Source organism: Pteronotus mesoamericanus, unplaced genomic scaffold (assembly GCF_021234165.1).
Source record: "Pteronotus mesoamericanus isolate MK-2021 breed Mesoamerican mustached bat unplaced genomic scaffold, CSHL_Meso_final contig_179, whole genome shotgun sequence".
Taxonomy (NCBI): Eukaryota; Metazoa; Chordata; class Mammalia; order Chiroptera; family Mormoopidae; genus Pteronotus; species Pteronotus mesoamericanus.
Window position 1 is genome coordinate 430,282 of NW_026555075.1, and position 22,875 is coordinate 453,156.

The window sequence follows — 22,875 nt, forward strand, 5'->3', positions numbered from 1 at the left end:
TCACCACTAATCCATCGGAATTGTTACGCCAAAGTCTACCTCAGAATTTACAATGACTGAGGGAAACCAAGGCAGGACCTGTTCTCTCTGTTCCTCCCCTCTTCTCTCTTCTCTCCTCCTCCCTTCTGCTTCACCCCTCTCCTCTCTCCTCCTGAAATCCTATTCCTGCTCCCCTCTTCTCTCTCCTCTGCCTTCTCCACCTTCTCCTGCCCACTCTTCCTTCTTTTTAAAAAGACCTGAAGGCAAGCTGGACAGGAATTATATGGTACTGGGTGACTCAGAGGAAGAAAAAAGATAACTAGAAAGTGGGGAGGAATTATCTGTTTCATTCAAGGAGATTTTTTTTTTTAATGGAAAAATAACCTTTAGTATTTGAACCAGGGAAAAGTGAGGTAAGGACCAACGTGCCCCGATAGGAAGGAGAGGCTGGATTAGTAAACACTGGAGCTCACTGTGCCCGGCAGCGAGCATGAACTGGAAACCTGGGGATATCTGTCGGCAACAATTGAAAACGAATGATTTGAAGTCCACATAAATTTCACTTTGAAGGGATATGTATGATAGTGTCGGTCTGTTAAAAAGAATGTCCATTATTTTCTTTTTCAGTAATTAATGGTCACACACTGTGTTTGCGGCTGTTACTAGAAATTGCAGACAACCCAGAAGCGGTTGATGTGAAAGATGCCAAAGGACAGTAAGTGTTCTCACACTTGGCCTGGGGCTGACATTTCAGTCACAGCAGGTGACTGGTTAATTTGTTAAGCAGCTGGGGGGGGGTGCTGAATTTTACATTGGGGGTAGGTGTATGTTTGCGTGAAATTCATGGATGAGAACCCTAGAATAATGAGGTAAGTTTGTGCTAGACTATAAATATCCAAGAAACGTATGTAGGCTGTTGTGTGTGTTTGTGTCTTGATGAAAAAGAGCCAACTATTTATGTCTGTGGCCATGTATCCTGGCCTTCAAAAACAGTCCTCCTTTGTTCCTTCTTTCTATCCATTTTACCCTCTTTTGAAGGTGCTGCATTCCCATTGTAAAATTAGTAATGGCAATGACTGCAAGAAGCTATCTTGATCATAAAAATCCTTCCTATTTTTATCCTTCCTTGGGTTTGTTTTTCCAAAGTTTTTTCCACCTGCTAGCCCACCCCTACACCCAATCTTCTCTTACAAATAGGATATGCAGAGCCAAAAAAGCTCTAGTGACTCAACGCCAGATATGTGAGCTAGTGCTGAAGTCAGAACTAGCACCCCTCCCCCATCCTGGATTCCAGCACTGTTCTTTCGTCTAGATTTGTCAGACTTTTCTTTAAGGCAATAAAGCTTTGTTCAAATGAAAGACTGAACAAACGCCAACATAGAAAACTATGAAAGTGGAACTACTCTAACGGAAGCAAGAGGGTCCCTTACATACGCACACTCTGTACTCAATTGATATTTAGTAAATGCTATGCAGTTTTGAAAATGATGGGATTAAAATGAACGTCTTGAAGGAATCTTTCCCTGCCCCACCCATATTAATCATTCCACTGATACCATTCCATGTGGCTGTTAAACACAAGAGGCAGATTGCTTATTCCAAATAGCACACAACACATTATGGTCACTTGAAATATAAAGCAACTCTCAAGAAAAAGAGAGAGAGAGAGAGATGCAAAGACAAAGTGACAGAGAGACAGAGAGACAAAGAGAAGGAGGTCCTCCCACTGAAAGTGATGAGGTGTTTTTTTTAAAAAAATCTTCTTAAAAGCCTAATTCATCTCTCTCCCTAGAACCCCACTGATGCTTGCGGTAGCATATGGACACATTGATGCTGTTTCATTGTTACTTGAAAAGGAAGCAAATGTGGATGCTGTTGACATCATGGGATGTACAGCTTTACACAGAGGGGTATGTACGCCTTCCTCAGCTTTACTCTGCTAGCGGCTTTGTAGTTAGCATGTTTTCTCTTTTCTTCCCCATAGGAATTTTTAGTAAAACAATTGTTTCCTAAGATAGCCAATTAACCTCAGTCAGACTAAAAGAAATTATACAATCTTATGCAAAAAGTAAGATAATGGCAGGTATTTTTAGGTCCTGTTCTTGAGATTTCATATTAGATCGTGATAATAAATACATGAACTCCTACTGTTGATAGAATTGGTTCTGCTTTCTGATTACAAAATACTTACACATCATAGAAACTTTGCAAAAAACATTTTTTTAAGCACAAAGAAGAAAATCCCAATCCGCAGTAATCCTTCCTCCTGGAGAAAAAAAATACTTTTTGGCTTATATAACCAGTCTTTTTTTTTTCAGTATATAGGTTCATTTTAATTGCTTTAAAAAAGAGAATACTGAAGATACTATTTCAAACTGACTTTTTTTCTTTTAAAATATCAAGAACCTTTTTCCGTATGAGTGAATATTCTCCCGCTACATTATATTTAATGGCCCATTGTGTTCAGGTGTCATAATTTATTCCATTGATTACAGAGTTTTGAGTAATCATGCTATTCTAATTGCTCTTTACTAAAAATGTTGACCCATTCCCCACCTGAAATGTGTATCCTGCTCAAATATGTATCCTGTGGACAATTCTCTACATATTCTGCTGAATTATTTTTTTAAAGTGTATTGAGGAAACTAAAATCAAACAAAAGCAGAAATAAAAGTGCTATTTGGGTCTGGTACTGAACACCACAGTCAACGAAAAGAAGAGGAACTCCAAGTAGTCAAAGTCATAATCCTAATTCTTATTTCTTGGGTACTTCCTGTGGGCCACGCAGCAGGCTGTGGGCCTCTACCTGTCTTACCTCGTTAGTCCTCACAACAGCCCGTGGGGTCATTATTACTATTCCCATTTACAGGTAAGTGAAATGAGACACAGAGAGGTGAATTGACTTGTCCAAGTCTTACCAGGGGAAGCCAGGATTAACTCACATCTTCCTGATTCTAAAGCTTTTTTTCACTACATTGTGATGCCTTTCACAGTTATGTTTAGAGAGCCAAGAGATGTTTCCAAAATGCAGATGTTCACTTGGTCTTTTTTGATATGAATCTTGCTGGGTTGTCCTGCCTCTCTCCTCTGAGGCGGGGCAGGGTTTACGCTGCTGAAGGCCCAGGTATTCACGCCCTCTTCCTCTGAGCCCATCCTCACCGAGCCGCCTGCTTCACTTCCTGAGTCCTCTGCCCTTCCGAAATTTGTTTTTGTTTTTAATTGCACTGTATCAGATTATGACGGGACATGAGGAATGTGTGCAAATGCTGCTGGAACAAGAAGTGTCGATTCTCTGCAAAGATTCCAGAGGAAGGACACCCTTGCATTATGCAGCTGCTCGTGGCCACGCCACGTGGCTGAGCGAGCTGCTCCAGATGGCACTTTCGGAGGAAGACTGTTCTTTCAAAGATAACCAGGGCTACACGCCGCTGCACTGGGCTTGTTACAATGGTGAGTTCATTGTCATTTGACTGATTCCAGTGGTCTTCCTGCCCCCACACTTCTGTGATCTCAGTGGAGGTGAGACCATAGCATAATGTTGTAAACCATGACTTCCAATCTTTCTGCATCCAGAATACCTTTTGTTTAGTATTTTTCCCTTCTTGGCTACCATGATGCCTTAATGGAATAAAAATTCACTTTCTCCCTTTTTGTTAATTAGTAACATATAACTCCTAATCTGAATTTCCAGTGAACTAAAATAAGTTGTAATTAGGGTTTCTGATCTACATCATGTAACCAGGGATCCTACAATGTTTGAAATAATACAGCTAAAATTTTAAAAAAATTATATAACAACCTGTCACAATTGACTGCTACTCAGATTACTAGATGAATGGTTTGTTTTTCGGCATCATTCTTTTAGCATGATAGAATTAGCATGTCATTTCTTTTTCATGTCTCTTTTCTCCCATTTATTTTGCTTGCACTCGTAATTCAGAAGATTTAAAAATTTTTATTTTACTTATCTGAGTAAAAAAAAAAGCATGCTAATCATAACACTTCAAAAATTGTCTCCATTTCCAAACTCACTCTCTGATGTAATTTAGCACGTACTTTTAATACTTTTCCTTTGTAAATAAAAATAAATACAAATATATGTGCATCTGTTTTTAAACCAGAATCATATAACAACTATCATTATTTAACTTTCTTTTTTGCTGTTGTTTACTTAACATATTGCCTAATGGTGCCACACAGGTATACTAGCCACCGTAATAAGAAGGTGCCTTCAGACAGAAGAACAGTGCGGGCAACTCCATAGAATATAACAGAAATTATTATAGGGTAATTACCTTACAGGGATGTAGGGGCAGAGTGAACAGGCGAGCCACCACTCTGTGCAGATTATTCTCCACAGGCAAACCTCTGTTACAGTACTTATTAAAAATGGTATAACTCAGGTACTAATGATTGATAGGCAAAGGGACAAAGAATCCAGTACACTCCAGGGGCCGGACCTCCTGGTGGTCTTGTGATGGAGACCGGTGTGTAATCAATATTATCACCAGTTTAATATTTGTCTTGGTTGTCATGTCATTTTGGCCGTTACTAACAAAAAATGTTTATGGTAAATTTTATGGAACACAGATAATCATCAACTAGAAGGCTTTGATATGCTTGTTAAGGACGGTGAGGTTGATCAAAGGTCACAGCATAAAAGAAATTCAGGACACAGAGATGGAGTTAGTTTTGTTCACATCTATACACACTGAGTTGCAGATATCCTTTTAAGTTATTATGTATCAGTATTGATTGATCTTCTTACTAGTGGTATGTTTCATGGCAGATAAATAGTTATAGATGAATATGTATATCAGAATGTATTATTTTTTTCAACCAAGTCCCTACTGATGGACATTCAGATTGTTTTCAGGTTTTTTCCTATTATAGATGTGTATATTCATTTATGTACCTTACAGTGTGTATATTCATATTATGTACCTTAAATTCTGTCAGGTAAGTTTGCAAAAGTGAAATTATTGATAAGAGAACATGTGTGTTTTCTAATTTTAATACATTATACTATGTACTTTGCAAAAAGGATGTAACTTATTACTCCACCAAACGTGTATAGAACTTGTATTTCCCAAACCTCTGCCAACCCAGGATGGTATCATCTTTCCCGGTTTTGGGAATTTGGAGGGCAAAAAAGGTTATCTCATTATTTTATTTTGTATTTCCCTGTCTAATAGCATATTTATTTGTATTTCCTCTTCTGGCAATTATCTTTTCCATCTGTTGCTTCTTTTTTATTGAGTTTTATCTTTTCTCACACATTGGTTGGAGCACCATGTCTTAGAGATATGGATCCTCTCTGTGTTACATGTCTCAAATGTTTTCTCTCAGTCTGTAATTTATCTTTGTTCCTTGTTTATGATGTCTTTTTCCATGCAGAAACTTTGAACTGGTGTGTAGTTTAATCTGTCATATTTTTATTTTATGGGATCTTGGTTTCCACTTTTGCTTAAGGTCTCCCACCCCTAAGTTTATATGGATATTTTCCCATATATTTCCTACTCTGCTTCTATAATTTTATTTTTCCATTTTCATTTCTTGTATTAAAATTTTCACTCAGGAACTATGATTGCTAGGTCCAGGAAGACTTTTGGGGGTGCCCTACTTTAAGACACTTCATTTCATTTTCATTAGTCCTCCTTTTTTCATTGGCTCCAGTCTCAGTAAGAGCCAACTTTTCTACTTGCTCAACTTGGTTTTGTTCCCTCTCTGCCACACTGGAGAATTGCAATTTTTAACTAACTGATGGGGCAAGCTCTGAGATCCATCTGGCAGGATGGGGAAGATGCATTGGTTTTAGTGGCAGGTGGCAAACCCACCAGAACACATCCTCTCCCCTGGAGTGGGGGCAGGTGCGGTGGGATGGCAGGTCCCTGTTCTTAGGCCTCTCCAGGAGCAAGCAGGGGAAGAGGAACAGGTCTCTCCTAGGCAATTTTAATGCAGTCTTCTTCCCAGAATCCCCTACACTGAGCACTTTGAAATATTGAAAGTCATTCAAGGATCCCCAGTCCTACCTACAGAGACCCTAAGATTGGGATTCATATAGTCTCCAAGAGATAGTTTGTATAGATGCTTCCCTGAGCTAAATCTTGGGGGGGGGGGCGCGGTAATCATTCTAATTGAGGGTTGGATATAGCTGGAAAGCTAAACAATATAAGCATAAATTTAGGAGATTTTTATATTCATTACTCAATACATTTTTTAAGTCTCCTAAAAGCAGTCTTACTTTTTCTCTTTATAGGTAAAAGAAAGGTTTGGTTTTTGTTTTCATACTTAAAATAATCTGATACAAATCATTCTAAGGTAGAACATAAAAGAATTCTAAGTAATTTAGTACTGAGTTCATCCAGGAAGATGTTGCAGGACAACAGTCTATATTTTAAAGCCAAGTAGCTTTGCCTTCTTGCCTTAATAATCATCCATCACTTCACAAGTCATGTTCAGGTACTTCATTGAGTAAAACTCCCATCATCTTGGGGCATCAGTAGGGCAAGTATCCCTAGTCTGATTTGTTTTAATTGATTCCAGAGAGAGAGGAAGGGAGGGAGAAAGAGAGGGAGAGAAATATCAATGTGAAACATTGATCAGTTGCCTCTTGCACATGCTCCGACTGAGGCCAGACCCACAACACAGGTGTGTGCCCTGATCAGGAATTGAACCTGCGACCTTTGGTTTGTGGGACGCCACACCAGCCAGGGCTAGTTTGATTTTTTATATATGAGAAGTTGAGGCTCATAAATCCCAAGTGAGTTGCCTTAGTTCCCATAACAAGTAAACTAACAGATCTGAGGCCTTACTTAAAATTCGGTTGATTTGGAAACTACTTGTCATTTGTTTAAAATAATGTCTTACTTTCATTCTTCTACTTATTTTTAAAAAATACTTATCGGGCATATATTATTTACCAAGAATTGTTTGTGGTGCCATTTATGGAGTATTTTATAGTCAAAGCCTTTTTACCTGCATTATCTCAGATATTATTTTCTACCAATCACATCTTCTCCTCTTCACTAGGGCACATAATTATAAGTGAACCTATTCATTTGGGTGAAAGGGAAATTTCTGATTGTAAATATGAGCAAACTGAGGAATAGTAGGCATCTATCAAGAATTGAGCATATTATTGAATCTATTCTGACTGCAAATGAAGTCTCTATCTCTTTCTCTCCACCAGACCATATGGCCTCATTGTTTTATTTGTTCATTATCTCTAGAACACCTGTGAGCATAGTTAATGACATTTTGGCATTTTGTGAATTTTGTTCCATGGAGAAGTAGCATTCAGCCAATTCAGGAAAACCATAAGCCAGAATTCAATACTTACTGACAAAAACTTGATTGCATTGAATGAAATTTCTTTCTTGGAAACTCCCTAAATTCTTTTGCTCCCTTGCAGGTAATGAAAGCTGTATAGAGGTACTTCTGGAGCAAAAATGTTTTCGCACATTTAGCGGCAATCCCTTTACTCCACTACACTGTGCAATGTAAGTAGACATGCAGAAGTTAATGGTGTTGCTTTAATTCTGTAACTACACAGAGAGAAGTTGCCTTTTAGGGAAGGAAAAGTCTTTCACATTATAGATAAGACCAACGTATTCCATTTTGCTGCTAAAGGTAAATAGGTCTGATAGCAAAGTGTGGTCCCTAATGTTGATGATTTTCCAGAAGATTTTTGTGGAATGCCATGGTTCCAAGGGGGCTCACATACCACCTTAGGAAAACTGCATAAAGAGGTGGACTGAGGCACATTACACACCAGGTGAAAGGCCCTTCAGATGTACTCAAAATTTGTCAGCCAAATTCTAAAAATACTTTGGGCTAGCAGCAATAGCCCTATAAATGATTAGAAAGACATTTTATACCAGGAAGATTTTCATATATTGTAATTCTCTATTCTTCATAAGTTTTAAGGTGTTTCTTTTGGGGGGGGTGGTAAATGTAATTTTTTTCTCCAATCTCATAGTGTGAACCATTGTTCAGGGAATACAGTGACTTTAAGTCAGACCTCCATGGTCACCTGGGTCCTGTGTTCACCTTGGGGACCATGTCACCGAGGCAGCAATGTCAGCCTGGGGGCCTAAGACTTGGGAGTGCTTTGTGTTTGCCTTGTCTCTGAGCTTCACATGAAGATGGATCATTTGATTGCAAAGATATTGGAGACCTAAAGTGGATCAATAAAGAAGGGATAAGGGATAAAGAGAAGAGGTGACTTTAAATCAGAAGAAACATGTCTTTTTCACATTGATTTCCCCCAAAACACCTAACATGATGCCTTGCAAGTGGTGTGCAATAAACTCCTGCCTGGATGTAGGGGTTCTAAAGAAATGAGTGTATGCTGTTAGAACTGTTAAAATGGTAAAGAAGACCATTTAGGTGATACAAACACAGTTGATTTAACACTTTATGATGCAGGCAATGTCCATTCTCAAGATTCCAGAGACGTGCAAAGTAGGTGGAAGGCAGGAAGCTTCTGCAGGATAAAGAATAAAGAACAAGGAAGGGAAAGATTATCTGACTGGCCAGGGTAACATATCTGGCCTTGTTTGAGTTATCATAAAAATGGGTCAATTGCCCATGAAACTGGGTGATCACATATGGTTACTAAATGGTCCGATTTTGGGCAGGTGGAACATTAACAAGAACATGAAGCCTAAAAGTTAAGTTTTGTTTTGCTGACATGATTTCCCAGGCTCTGTGGCACCTGGCCTGCCCAGGAAAGGTTAATGTAAGATCAGTTCAACAATCCTCCCTCCCCTTTGATCAATCTTTGGTCAAGCAAGAGGTTTGATCAAAGGTGGCATTAAAAGTTATTCTCAGTTACCATTTCCTCTTTGGGTCTTAGTCTATATTTCACCAGAGATGAGGTCAAGGTCATCACTCCAGTTGGAGGAAGACCATTTGTGGGTTGGCTGATGGCTAAAACCCTTAAGAAAACACACAACAAACCAGGGAGATAATTACTATTATTAACAGTAAAGGGACTCCTAAGATTTGTAGGGTGCTCCTTAGCCAGGGTCCCCATGAACCAAACCAGCTAGAATCAAGTAAGTCAAGAAATGATCCTAAAGAGGAGATACTTCTTTAAGCCAGTTGGCCTGTTCATGTATTTCATATCACTGTTCCCACACACCCCCTGCCCCCAGAAGTATTTATCCAATGAGCTTGTTACTGAAAAACAGAGGCATTAGAAATCAGGGAGAAGTGTGTGATAGGCCAAACTACAACAGGCATTTGAAGGTTGGCTTAATAATGTTTGCAATGGCCTGAGATATGTGAACAATGGCAACATCTTTCTAGGTCAGGGCAAGGCAAAAGGTAGGCAAAAGAATCATAAATGTCTTTATGGTGTAAAGGTTAGAAAAAGGGTGGTTATTGAGGTCAAGAAGAATGCAATGAAACATTCTTGATCGTGGGAGGAAGCAGTATACCTCAACGTCAGCTATGTCTCTTCCTAGTCAGCTTGATTTTGAGGCCTCTGGTGCTTGCACGGGACCAGACATCAGGTGGAGCCTTCTTCAGTTGTGAAATAGGCACCCAAGGTTTGGCACCTGATAATGTGGCAGGGATGTCAGTGGTCAAGAGTACTTGATAGGAATCTCACTTTTGCAAAGCATCAGAGAAAAACAATAGCTGTCTGAAAATGACAAAAGACTTAAAAATGTCCATGGTTAAACATCTGCTGAGAGTTCGTTATAGTGGAATTGACGAGGAAATTTAGTTATTTCTGTGACACACAACATTTTAAGATGATAACTAGGATTATGACTGATAACATTCTACCAGGACATATCAGATTTTTAGGAATATCATACAATTTCTGGAAAACATATTAAATACTTGTTCCCAAAGATTATCCTACATCACGTGAACTTGAAAAACATTTGGGTTAATTCCTACATTTCTGAGAGTATACTTGATTTATAAAAGTGCCTAATTTTCTTTAAGCCAATTAAAAGGAGCTCTTTACAAAATAATTTAGGCATTACCATCCGGAGGCAGAAAAAAAAATCACATACCTGTAACACATATACATAGACATACATAAATATATAGACAAACACAAGCAGAGATCTTAGAGCTTTCATTTCAAAATTTTAGCCATGAGACAGGTATGATACTGCAAAACTCACTAGTTTATAAAAGAGCAGTCAGATCCAAATTGCATTTCTGGCAGATGGAGGAAGTTGAGGTTATCTTCAGATGGCTACGCTTTTTACTAATATTGATGGCGAAGACTTAAGATTTTTCATACTTCTGTTTCCAAATCACCTTTCTTTTTTCTTTTTCTTTTTTCTAATAAGAATTACCTCTCTGCAGTTCGCATTTTAGTGATAGCACTTTGTTCCTAGAGAAGACTGAGTAGCAGAGCACTTCTGTCTCAAAGGCATGGGAAAAGATTGCAAAGTCCTCCGGGACGGATTTTTGTTTCCTAAATCCAAGATTTTTACACGTACATCTTTTCGAGATAAATAGGGGAGGTTTGGGGATAGGTAAAAAGGGTAGGTGAGCTTTTTCTCTTTTTATAGAGACTTGATTTGTAAGGCAAGGACAGTTTTTTAAAAAATTCCTCAAAGACTTGAGTTGCAACCTGAATGATATCAAGGGGCTATCATTCAATGACGTTAACTTTATTTTGCTTTTTTATATTAGGAAGAAGATCTTTAACTGGTAGAAATCAAAACATTTTTATGTTCTAATTTTCTTAGCTGATTGTCTTTGGAATTCCACCCCCAGGCCCCACCCCCGGCCATAGTTTCAGTTTAGCATGGGGAAGAAGTTCTAAGAAGTGTTCTATCAGGCTTTGAATATCAGCTTCCAAATTGCCCAACTTCTGATGACAGAGCTACTTATTTTTTAGAAATCCCTTCAAATATCTTTTCAAGTTTTCAGCTGAGACAAACAGTAAGTATCCCTGGCAGTACTAAACAACCTCATGCCAGGGTTGTCCCCAAAGAGAGTGGCAAAGATACTACCCTCCCAAGATCCGGAGCCTCTCCCAAAGAGAACCAAAGAAAGGAGGACCACGACAAACAGGAAGGCACTCGCTAGTGCACAGCATGGGGACCATATTAACAATGCTGCAGAGTAGCCTGGAAGTTGCTAAGAGAGTAAATCTTAAAACTCCTCAACACAAGAAAAAAACTTGTAACTACATGTGATGATGGATATTAACTACACTCAATGTGGTGATTATTTTGCAATATATACAAAGAGCAAATCTCGCTGTACACCTGAAACTAATATATCTCAATAAGAAAAAAATAACTGTTAAACTAAAAAAAGGAGATTAAGGCAGCAATAGCTGTCTTTGGGCGAGAAAAAGATTGATAAACAGTGAGTACCTCAAAATTAAATTCACAAGAATCTGAATTTGGAAGGGAAGGGGCTGCCTGAAATTTTCCCTTCCTCTCTTGATGGGGCAGAGCAGAGGCTGGGGAGACCTGACTCTGGGAAGAATTCTCAGCTTCTGTCAGTTTCTGCCAGTTTTCCCAGGATCCTATCTGTAGGCTCTGAGTGAGTTGGCTTTGAAATAGAGTGTAGCCACAGTGTCTACCAGAATTTGGCAAGGTTTTTCCATTGACTTTTTTTTTCTTGTGGGTGAAGGGGAGAAGGGAACCACTACCAGACAGGAAAGTTGGCATGTCCATCAGTTGCCTATCTAAACTTTCAAAGTTGTAAAAAATAGTTTAAAGGCAATGAAGGAGTGGAGTCAGATAGCTTGAAGGGTGGGCTGTGCATAGATAATGCATGCTTTTTTATTTTCAAAGCACAAAGCAGTCTTTATGGTATTTTTTTCCATTACCATTTAGCCCCCTTATACCCCTCTTCCCTCAGCAATCACCACCTGTTGTCCTTGTCCATGAGTCCTTTTTCCTTTTTGCTCAATCCCTCCATCCATTGACTTTAATTTTCGTTTCCCCATGTCAGTTTAGGGAATAACCGGTAGCAGTAAACTAGGGAATCCCTCAAAGTCTCATCAACCCAGGGAGGTATTCATGTAGGGTTCCACCTTTTAAAGTGTATTATGGGAGTGTTTAAAAGATTTGCACAAAACCTTCAAGGGCAGTCTTTCTTCCAGTGTCCTGGTTGATAGCAAGTGAGACTGATTTCCGGGCCAGTGTCTTGATGGTGGAACCCTCAGGAGGGAGCAGCTGGGGAGGCCCAGGCATTGGTTTAGGTTTCTGTGCTTGGAGCTATGGCAGCAGTAAGGCCACTAACTTTGAGAAGACTTTTGATTATGGTCTTGTAGTCTCTTCAGAATGGAAAGGTGATTGAGATGAGGGATTAGTAGACTGTGAGTACTTAGGTGAAGGAGGATAGAGACCGAGCACTAGGAGTCAGGTCAGTCTTACAGTCTTTGTTTTAGGCAGCTCTTGTTAGGTTTAATTTTTTATTAGCCTTTTGCAATGACTCTTTCAGTGAGGCTATTTTGGAATATTGAAGCCTGTTGGAGGTTTCTGCATACCAATAAAATAGGTATCCCATCCTATTTGTTAATTTGGGAACACTTGATTTCAAGGGTACTTCTTAAATGAACGCTCTTATTGGAACATTCCCCACAATGGCCATTGTAATCATAGGTTGTCTTAGTAAGATTTTGCCATTTTTGTAGATATCTACAGCTTCTGGGACCAAAGTTCTCAGCCATAAAATAAGTAGGTGTGCTGGAAGGTAGAAATCTCAGTTCTTTAAAACTTGAGAACACTGTTTCTAAGCTAAGCCTGAGTCTCTTGGAGCCAAATATATACCTAAGAGAAGTGTACCTTTGGGTTGGAGGTTTTATGTTTTATGTACCTCATGACATGGACGTTTTCTTGAGGCTGGCGGCCGACCTAATGTTGGTCTCTTAGGTTTGAGTGGCAGGCACGCTAACAGCTTTCAAGTGCTCGACCCTTGCCCACCAATTTTTCAGCATTGGCTTCCAAGACTCCCAGTAACAACAGAGCTGTTATCCTTTCACAAGATTTTTTTTATAGTGGCAGATACCCTAATGGCTTTTAAGGGTCCAGCTTGTGCACACTTAGATTTTGATGTGCTGTTGGTCACAAATTTCTTGTTTTAATGTATTTCTTAAAGTCTCTGTTAGACTGTTAGCAGCTGCCACTCACTGTGGAGTCCCAAAACTGTTCTGGGATCCCAGAACCTTTGCAGGAACTTTAATAAACCCCTGTGCTTTCAAAATTTGGACAAATTTTTCTTGAGTCTGAATGCTGCACACACGGAATGGAGCCCAGGTCCAAGAGTGACTTCCCCACGGCCCTTGGTGAACCAGAGGCTGCTTTTCCTGTGCTTCTCATCCCGGGGACCTGCAGCGGTCGGCTCCAGACCCTGTCCTCATCCCCAAAACTGTTCACATGATTAAAGAAGATGACGCAGATGATATAAACAAATTTGAACACTTCCTGAAGCAGGCAATTCTACAAAATCTTGAGAGTGGAGGCTGCCTGCATCAGGAAGTGTTAAATAATGGGGTTTTTTTGTATTATCTAAATTGTCTCCTTTTAACAGAACTTAGACCACAGGTATTTGCATCAGATTTTTTCTTTAAAGAATACATCAGATTGTTAAATATATAGTGCATAGGAAGATGGAGTAGATGGGGATATATAATTTTTAGTGAGATTTTAAAATTTTAAATCCATTTTCATTGTAGAATAAATGATCATGAGAATTGTGCATCATTGCTACTCGGGGCCATAGATTCCAGTATTGTCAACTGTAGAGATGACAAAGGCAGGTAAGTGATCCTGAGGTGGCATGTCTCTTTTTGGAGGAAGCTTACTCTATGCTTTGTGGTTGCAGAAGAGCCAGGCATCTTTTTACTTTTTTTAAATTAAAAAGGTAATATAAAAATCATGTTTTTTTTAACAATTAAATATTATGAAGTATATATAGTTAAAAGAAAATTCCCTGAATGCTGCACACACAGCCCAAAAGGCCCAGTCCCCTCCACTGAGGAAGCCACTTCAAACTATTCTTTCCAAATTTCCCTATTCTCCCAAATATTTTCTATACATAGCTACAAACATATATAAAGATATGTATGCTTCTATTCTCTATATGCAAATGGAGCATTCTGTAGCAACATTCTGCTTTTAGTATATCTTGGAGATCTTCTCATACCAAAACACTGAGATTTACCATATTCTTTTTAAAGCTGCATATTATTCATTTGAATGGGCATGTTATAATTTAATCAGCTTGCCCTCTGTTGAAAAATGTTTAGGTTTTTCCCAGAATTTTTTTATTTCAAAGAGTGGTGCAATTCATATGTGTCTGTTTATATGATCCAAGTGTATCTAGGAGATAAAATCCTAGATGTGGAATTACTTGCTTAAAAGGCAAATAGTTTTTAATTTTGACAAATAATGCCAAGTTATCTTCCCCCAAAATCAATCATCCGCATTAGGTGATGTGGGCTTTTTTTAAAAAAAAAAATAGCCAATTATTTACAAATTTAAGGTGTAATTTTGAAAGAATCAAAGGGGAGAGAAAAGTCCCTGGACCTCAAGATTAAAGCAGTCAATAAAGACGTTAATTTCACCATCAGGGCTAGCACCTGTACGCCATCCACAGGGTCCAACGTGAGTGTCCGTCAGAGGGGGCCCAATCATTATCTCTGAGAGGTTTTAAATCCCTGAGACAAAACCCTGCACGTGTTTCTCTGGCTTTTGCAGTAAGAGGGCGTCTTAAGGGTAAAAGCAGCTAAAATCAGATTTGTTTTAAATTGTTAGGACACCGCTTCATGCAGCAGCATTTGCTGATCACGTGGAGTGCTTGCAGCTCCTTCTGAGACACAGCGCTCAAGTGAACGCAGCGGACAATTCAGGGAAGACAGCGCTGATGATGGCTGCCGAGAACGGGCAGGCGGGCGCCGTGGGTATGTGCGTGACGCGTGGACCTCTCGTTGATGCCTATCCAAAACCAAAGTAACGCAAAATCAAGAAATCAGTTTGCTCCTGGTATATACGTATAGGAAGATCCACATTTTCTTTAAGCCACCTGACTGTCGGTGTTAATTGCCTGCAGTCCTGTTACTGGATTGCTGATGGACCTTACCAACATGAGCCAACCTTTCTGCAGTGAAATCTCTTGACATTTAAGAACCAAATGTAACAACATAATCATTTTACCCGGAAATAAAACTGTAAAGACAATTAAAATGAATGTTTATAGGCCTTGGATTTGGATGAAACAAATGCAGCAATAACTTGTTTCTTTTTTTGTTAAAAACATTAGATATGATTATGTGAGCTGCAGTGATTTAAATATGTTATTGTTTCTGTAGTAACATCTTCAAAATGCATGTAGTCTGAGTAACTTTGTTTTGTTTTGTTTTTTCTATAGATATTCTGGTGAACCTTGCCCAGGCAGATCTGTCTGTAAAGGATAAGGACTTGAACACACCCTTACATTTGGCTTGTAGTAAAGTATGTAAATGAATTGGAAACACTGTTCTTTAGTGTAATCATAACAATTATGCCACTTAAATTCTGTCTCAAAAGTGTGTATCATGGCTCTTAATTAAGACGTACATTTCCCCAGGATGGTGTCAACTCTTAAGCAGAGTGGAATCGAAGGAGGAAAGGCAAAGGGTGGGCCCACACGGGGGTGATAAGATGCTATGTTTTTCATGGCGTTCGCCACTTGCATTCTTGCTGCAATCTGTCTTCATGCTGCCACTGTACCTGTTTCCACGGTTGTGATCCCATGCTTTGGTTTTAAACACAGGTTAGAACCTGAGATATATGGCTTCTGAAATATAAGCAGTTCCACTTGTTTTCATTTTGTCTTGTTTGAAGGCATTTTGATAACACAATCAAAAAAATACTCTTATACGAAGCACATAAATGGGTACATATACATTTCTGCCCTCTCCCTTTTTTCTGGTGCATAGTTCAATGTGAAGAATGCATTGGATTATTTAATAAAAAATAGCATTGTGTTCACATATAGTTCAGGGTCCTTGCTTCAGCAAAAGATAAATGGTACATATAGATATATGCTTTTACAAAAGTAGGATCATACTGAACACAACCTGCTTTTGTTACTGAATTTTATATTATGAATATCTTTCTTTTAGATATTTTATAATGTTTTGGAAGATGTGTAGTATTCTACCTTAGGAATGTTTCATCCTTTAATCAACCCATCTACCACTGTTAGACATTTGCTTGTTTTCAAATATAAGCTACTATAAATAATACTAATTGTGGAAATAAAATTTTAGGAATCCTTGTTCCTTTAAAATAAATTCCTAAATATGAAATTATTGAGCCTGAGGCTATGAACATTTTAAAGACCAAATTACCTTGTAATGAAGTCACAATCATATACACTCCAGCAATAGTACATCAGAATGAAACCTTCAGCCCTGGCCAGGTAGCTTAGTAGGTTAGAATGTTATCCCGACACATCAAGATTGTGGGTTCAAGCCCCGGTCTGAATCAAACAATGAATGAATAAATAAGTGGAACAAGAAATTGATGTTTCTCTCTCTCTCTCTCTCTCTCTCCCCCCCCTTTACTTCCCTCACTCTCCTTTAAAATCAATTAAAGTTTTTAAAAGAATGAAACCTCCATGGAAATTTCTAAAATTATATTTAAGAGTCTCTCTTATAAGACATTATAGTATGATGCCAGTTGACACCAGGGATGGTGGTTTATTTCAACACAACTACAGTGTTAAAGGTATTGTCTATACCCACTGGTACCAGAAGTCTCAGCTGTTCCTTTCATTGGTTGCATTTTCTCATTTCATGTTTTGCGAGGCCCATGGAAAACCCAAAAAGTGCTCAGTTGCATAAAGTTGGTTTCAAGATATAGTTTTCATGAACATAAGTATAGTGCTTTTCAAATGCTGCTGTGCCATTGAATCACCTGACATGCTGTTAAAATTTGGATTCTGATGTAGTAGGTCTGGAGTGGGGCTTGAGAGGCAACATTTCCATCCCAGGTGATGCTGATGCTTCCAGTCACAAGGGCTTAGGAAGCCGTGACCCCTTAACAGAACATAGATCTGAAACTGAAAGCATATCTGATTAATCGATTGATTTTTTAAAATTATCACCTGTCTGTTGTCATAAGATGCAGAGACAATTTTCCCTAGTTGAGGAAGAAATAAACTTTCTTGAAAAAAGAATCCTTTCACAATAGAAGGCAGTAAATGATGAGCAATACAGATAACAGGACTAAGGGGAGTTCCAAGGGTGAGGGGAGTCACTGAAATGGTTGGTCATTGATGACTTGAGGAAGGAGATGGGACTTGACTTATATTTAAGGTTGAAAGACACTTATTCTACTCTGTTTGCCAGCTCACCTAGCTGAACTGTTCCCTGTTTCAGCTCCCTAGACATTAATTCTAAAAGTTGTCCTAGAAATATTAGTGTTTCAGATCAGATTTATATCAACCAAGTCCTAATGGACCTCATTCAGAATCTTGAAGAATCTTGAAGAATCTAGGGCCCTTTGACTATTTTGCATTTTAGAAGAAAAAAAGAATTACTCCAATGATAGATAGCCTTACAAAATGTATATAGGCAGGGGACATTCATTTTAAATCTGCAGTGTAATGAAGTGATTGTTCCGGAACTTTTCAATGTCTCTGTCCTGTATTTCTTTTTTTTTTTTTTTCTTTATTAGGGTCATGAAAAATGTGCCTTGTTAATACTTGACAAGATACAAGACGAGAGCCTTATTAACGCACAGAATAGTGCACTGCAGACGTAAGTGTGACGACTAAAGTTTGACTCATACCCAAATTCATAGTTATTTCTTTGACAAATATTAAGAGCTTGCCTTGTGCCAGGCTAGAGCTGGGGAACACAGCTGCAAAAGACAGAGACCTGGCTTCTCCTTATGAAGCTCAGTAACATGCCTGCAAATGCAGACCAAGCGAGACATCCTTAGTTAGAATCTTTATTTTGATATGCCGTCACAGAAATTTGTGAGGTCTCTGTTTATCTTTGCTGATATTTCTATGGTAATATTACAAATTTTGTGGGTGGTCAGAAAATCTTATGGGCTGACATATTTGGGGAAATATTTGTATAAATGTATTAGCATTATGTATTCTTACTGGAAAATGACAGTTTTATAAATCAGGTTCCCAGAATATATTGGAAGAGTTTCTAAGCTATTTGCCTTAATTATACTTTAATGTAATTCAGTGTCATCCTTGGTGTGAAAGATCTCAAAGCTGCTTCATTTTCTATTTTAGGAAATTACATATTTGTTTGAAGGGCAAAGGAATATTAGGATTTGTTTTTCATTAAAATTCTTAAGGAATATATAGCAGAATATACTGGGTTGGTTTTTTTTTTTTTTAACACTTTATTTTTAGAGAGAAGGGAAGGGAGGGAGAAAGAGGGAGAGAAACATCGATGTGTGAGAGAAACATTGATCAGCTGCCTCTCGCATGCGCCCCCAACCGGGGACCCTGGCCTGCAACCCAGGCATGTGCCCTGACTGGGAACTGAACCAGTGACCTTTCGCTTTGTGGGACGATGCTCAACCAACTGAGCCATGCCAGTCAGGGCAGAATATGTTGGGTTTGACATTATTCTTTAAGGTATTCTAAATTCAGTAAAATATCATTTAGTAATAACAAGGAGGTTTGAGATAATTATATACATGGGTGACAGTAAAGTCATATTGTTGAACTTCGTGAAACAGTTGTTCAAATGCTAGAGTAGAAATCAAGGGGTAAGGAACCTTCCAGGAAGCACACTAGAGCCTGAGTCTTCTTCTCTTTTCCTATTTACTGTCACTGAGGTTGTTTGAGATGCAGAGTATTTGTAATATCTCTAGAGAAATCTGGACCATCATGGAAGAACCGTTGAGTCATTAGAACCTGGAAGAGATCTGGTCAACAAATCTCTTTTTTTAAAAGTAAAAATGTTCATATACTATTTATGGATTCTCAAGCGCTTTCTTCCTTTTAACAATGCAGGCCACCCAAATGGTACTTTCTCACACAAATACGTATCACGGTTGACCCTCAGTGTTCTGTTTTCAGGCCCCTCCACATTGCTGCGCACAATGGCTTGAAGGTCGTGGTTAAAGAGCTGTTGGCCAAAGGGGCCTGTGTCCGCGCTGTTGATGAAAATGGTAAGCGGAAAAAGTAAACAATTGCTGCAGGTACCTTCCCTATGCTGTGAAGCCAGAGGAAATGAGAGCTGTAGGAGCTAGTTAAAAAGGCAGTAAGAATTCTCTCCCTTTTGGAAGTTCCCTGTGTGTGAGAAATCAAACAAGGATAATTTGTCCTGTCTGTCTGAGCTGTAGCCCGCCATTGCCTTTCATTTTGCATGTAATGTCAGCAGCTGGTCTCTGAACTCCTCAGCGTGGTGGTTAAAATATTTTAGACACACTAAAGCGCTTTCAACTTGGTGTTCACAATTCTGACTGCATACGCTGAAGAGTTAGGGATTACACATCATTAGTGCATGCTCAAGGTCTCACATAAAACACCAGGTCTCTGTATTTCAGTTCATTCTGAGATCAAACCGTTTTGTTTTTTTTTTTTTTTTTAGAACAGATCAGAACTCATATTCTCAGTATGAATATTTGGGGAACATGAATAAAAATTTTAAATTAATGTCTAGGCCTGAAACTTCTCTTTATCTATATAACATCCTTTTCTAAATGAATTAACTCTTAACAGAAGCTTTCTACTCTGCTTCCTAAGAAATTCTGAAAGCTAATGAACACTAGAGTTGTATTAACCACCATTTTAAGCACAATGCCTATTATCCTTGGGGAGCAAAAAAGGGACTTCTGGATATTTATGAATTAAGTTAAATTTTTAAAACGCAGCATTAATTGTGGCATTTAATTAAAGTATAATAAAGTGTATTAACATAACTCAATTAACTGCTTATTACAGGTATTGGAATTAGCAGCTCATGCCTATTTCTCAGAAGTAAGCGCCGTGTGACATCATTAGCTAACTCCTCTTAGTGCTGGTTCTGCAGCCCCGCTCACCCTGGCATGTTCCCTGCTCCGTCCCCAACCTGACTCATGTAGGAGGCGCAGAAAGTTCTCTCTTACTTCATCTCTTTGATGTTCCTGGCTCACCTGCTCTCCCCCTGTACTCACCGCTAATTACCCTAGGATTGGCATTCGGAGGCCCACAGTTTTTCTCCAAAATGACCAAAGAGACTAGAATACATTAGTTTCGCTTCTCTGGTGTAAGTCTGAAACAACTAAGCCTCACCCAGCCAATAACGACCTGGGCCAGTGGGACTGTGACTTGTCTGTCTCAGAGCTTAGCTTTATCCCGAAGACCTGGGAACATTTGAGGCAATTTAGTACAGCACTTCAATCATAACTCCTTTACTCATTAAAGACCTTTGTGGAATAGGATGTTCAGATATCTGTCCATTTTTGTTTGTTTTTATACCCGAGAGGGAATAATATGTTAAGGGGGGTAGGGGGGAGGAGAAATGAGGTCAAGTGCTGATAAACAACACACCAAAAAGTGAAGTTTTATAAGCCATTTCATAAATGAGTGAGTAGCAATAGGAACTTTGGCCAGCACAGAGGACAGGGTAATGCTTACAGGCCAGGAGAATCAAGGTGGAATAAGGTAGTAATAATTACAGCAAAGAACGTATCTGTTTCCCCACACAACTGTTTCATGCATTGAGATAGTACTATCTTCTGGACCCATGAAGTCTAAATGGTAGAGGATGATAGGGCCCCATGTCAACTGACTTTGATTGGCAGTGTTGCTATTTTTAAAAATTCTGTTAAGTTTCTTTTAAATGATAGTACATTTTTAACTCCAAAAAAACAGTGCCTTCCTGTGTCTGATCTACTCAAATGATTCCATTTTTCTAAAACAAGTTAATTGTTGTATTTTTATATAAAGTGTATATATAGAAATATATATTTATATTAATATATTGTCAATATATAAATAATATATATTTATATATATAGTGACAAAGCTGTGTGACTCACTTTTACAGACATCTGGTTTTTAGTATCTTTTCTAACCTGACACGCGATTGCCTACCATGAAAAGTCATTGTTCTCAGAATGAGAGTGCTCTGGCCCCAACCTAAGGCGCATGCTGTGTGTGGTGCTCTGCAGTGGAAACACCTTCCTGTTGTCCTGTTGCTGTTTTTTGTGGAACCGTCTCCCACCCCCACCCCCACCCCCTCGTGTTTCTGTTCACTAGACAAAGAATGTAATTCTGCCTAACTTTAGATAACATAGTGCTTGTTGCTGTCATGTAAGCTGAAAAAGAGGGAAAAAAAAATAAACAAACCCTCCATAAAATGTTTCCCCCTCCAGTCCCCTCTAGCTTCACCCCTAGCATGACCTGCGGGAAGTAACTCCTATTGCCTGGCATGATTTCTAACGCAACATACATCTCCACGTGTGAGGTCGTTCGAGATGTACTGTGGAAGGCTCACGCGCCTCTGGATTTCCCTGACTAACCACTGCCTTGTCTGCATTTACGCCCAGGTCATACCCCGGCCCTGGCTTGTGCTCCTAACAAAGACGTGGCTGACTGCCTGGCCCTCATTTTGGCTACCATGATGCCTTTTTCTCCTTCCAGTACAATGACGGCTGTCAACTTCGTTTGTTTTAAAAAAGACAATTTGAACAGGACGACCCTCTCCAATCTGGGTAGCATGGGTAGCCTGTGCAGTAACAACGTAGGCTCGGAGGATGGGTACAATGAAAATGATTCTGACTCGGAAACGTTTTGACTGTGGACTGTAGAAGTTTTCCTTGATCGACCGTGTTGAAGAAAGGGAAAGAAGCTTGAATTCCAGGTTTATGTTGTGTTCAAGTATTATTATGGGCCCAAGCTCTCAGAAGCCAGTAGAGAAGGAATTAATCAAACTGAGAGAGGGCAGGTAGGCGGTAGGAGGAAGCACTCACACAGACTGGCCCCAGTTCTGATTTATTTCATGTTTTCTTTAGATCTGAGATACTTCTGTGAAAGTCTACCTCTCGTTTTAAGTAAAGAATAAAGAAATGCATTTAATTCTCTTTCTTTGGGGATGAGAGGGAACTGTTGCTCTCTTGAAGTGTTTTTTTTTTTTTTCTCTTTTTTTCATGATCTCACTTGGCAGTGAGTTCTCAGAAGTATATCAATGTGACATTCACGTCCCCAGGGAGGGGAAGGAAGGGGTAGACAGGAAATGCCTCAAATCCCTTCTCACTTTGATGTTTACTTCCTCACTATAAGCCAAAGGTAAAAGTGTTTATCTTCAGAAATAATGCCTGTAATAATCTTTTCAAGGGAGTGCAATTATTCGTGTCCTCTCTATAGTCAGCACTTAAATATCCAGAACTTCTTTCTGAGGATATTGTTCAAGTTACCAGGTGAAGGGGTGAAATTCATTGAAAACTGAACTGGTTTTTTCCCATTGAACACAAATATGGCACCACTGCTCCCCATAACATGCCTGTGACTTATTTTCACCTATTGATTGAATCCAAATCTGTCTAATAACCTTTCAAATGAAAATTATATCGCACCAAAACTTTGAGACATATGCAAATTTAATATGAAACTACCCTTTATTGATTCGTCCTTATATCAAAATAACTTTTTTTAAAAAATCAGGACCACCAGCATTGTTCATCAGTAGTAAAATATTCAATAAGCCTCTCAGTCAAGGTTATGCCAAGTGAGTGAAAGTGTGATTGCAAAAGGGAACAAAGGAAGAAAAAGGTGGTAGAACTGGGTGATGTGGAAATTAAAGCCACTTGATAGTTGCTTGATGATGAAGTCAACATAGTGAATACTGTGTCTGCTCCCTCTGCCAAAGCTTCTAGGTCAAATGGACCCCGTTCCGCACCTGGAATAGCTGTACAAAAAGAAGAATGAGACTCTTTAAAAATTATGCACATACAC

General features: G+C 39.0%; 1 protein-coding gene across 1 annotated transcript in view; it reads left to right on the plus strand.

Moving 5' to 3' along the window:
• ANKRD44 (ankyrin repeat domain 44) overlaps positions 1–22,278 on the plus strand; it is a 285,622-nt gene extending 263,344 nt beyond the window's left edge. The window contains exons 19-29 of the mRNA XM_054566695.1: positions 607–694; positions 1,772–1,889; positions 3,213–3,429; positions 7,394–7,481; positions 13,652–13,735; positions 14,733–14,878; positions 15,346–15,428; positions 17,640–17,722; positions 19,015–19,106; positions 19,882–19,917; positions 21,471–22,278. Coding sequence (XP_054422670.1) covers positions 607–694; positions 1,772–1,889; positions 3,213–3,429; positions 7,394–7,481; positions 13,652–13,735; positions 14,733–14,878; positions 15,346–15,428; positions 17,640–17,722; positions 19,015–19,106; positions 19,882–19,917; positions 21,471–21,718 — 1,283 coding nt within the window. The 3' untranslated portion in view covers positions 21,719–22,278. The remainder of the gene's footprint in view (positions 1–606; positions 695–1,771; positions 1,890–3,212; positions 3,430–7,393; positions 7,482–13,651; positions 13,736–14,732; positions 14,879–15,345; positions 15,429–17,639; positions 17,723–19,014; positions 19,107–19,881; positions 19,918–21,470) is intronic.
• Positions 22,279–22,875: the final 597 nt, after the last annotated feature.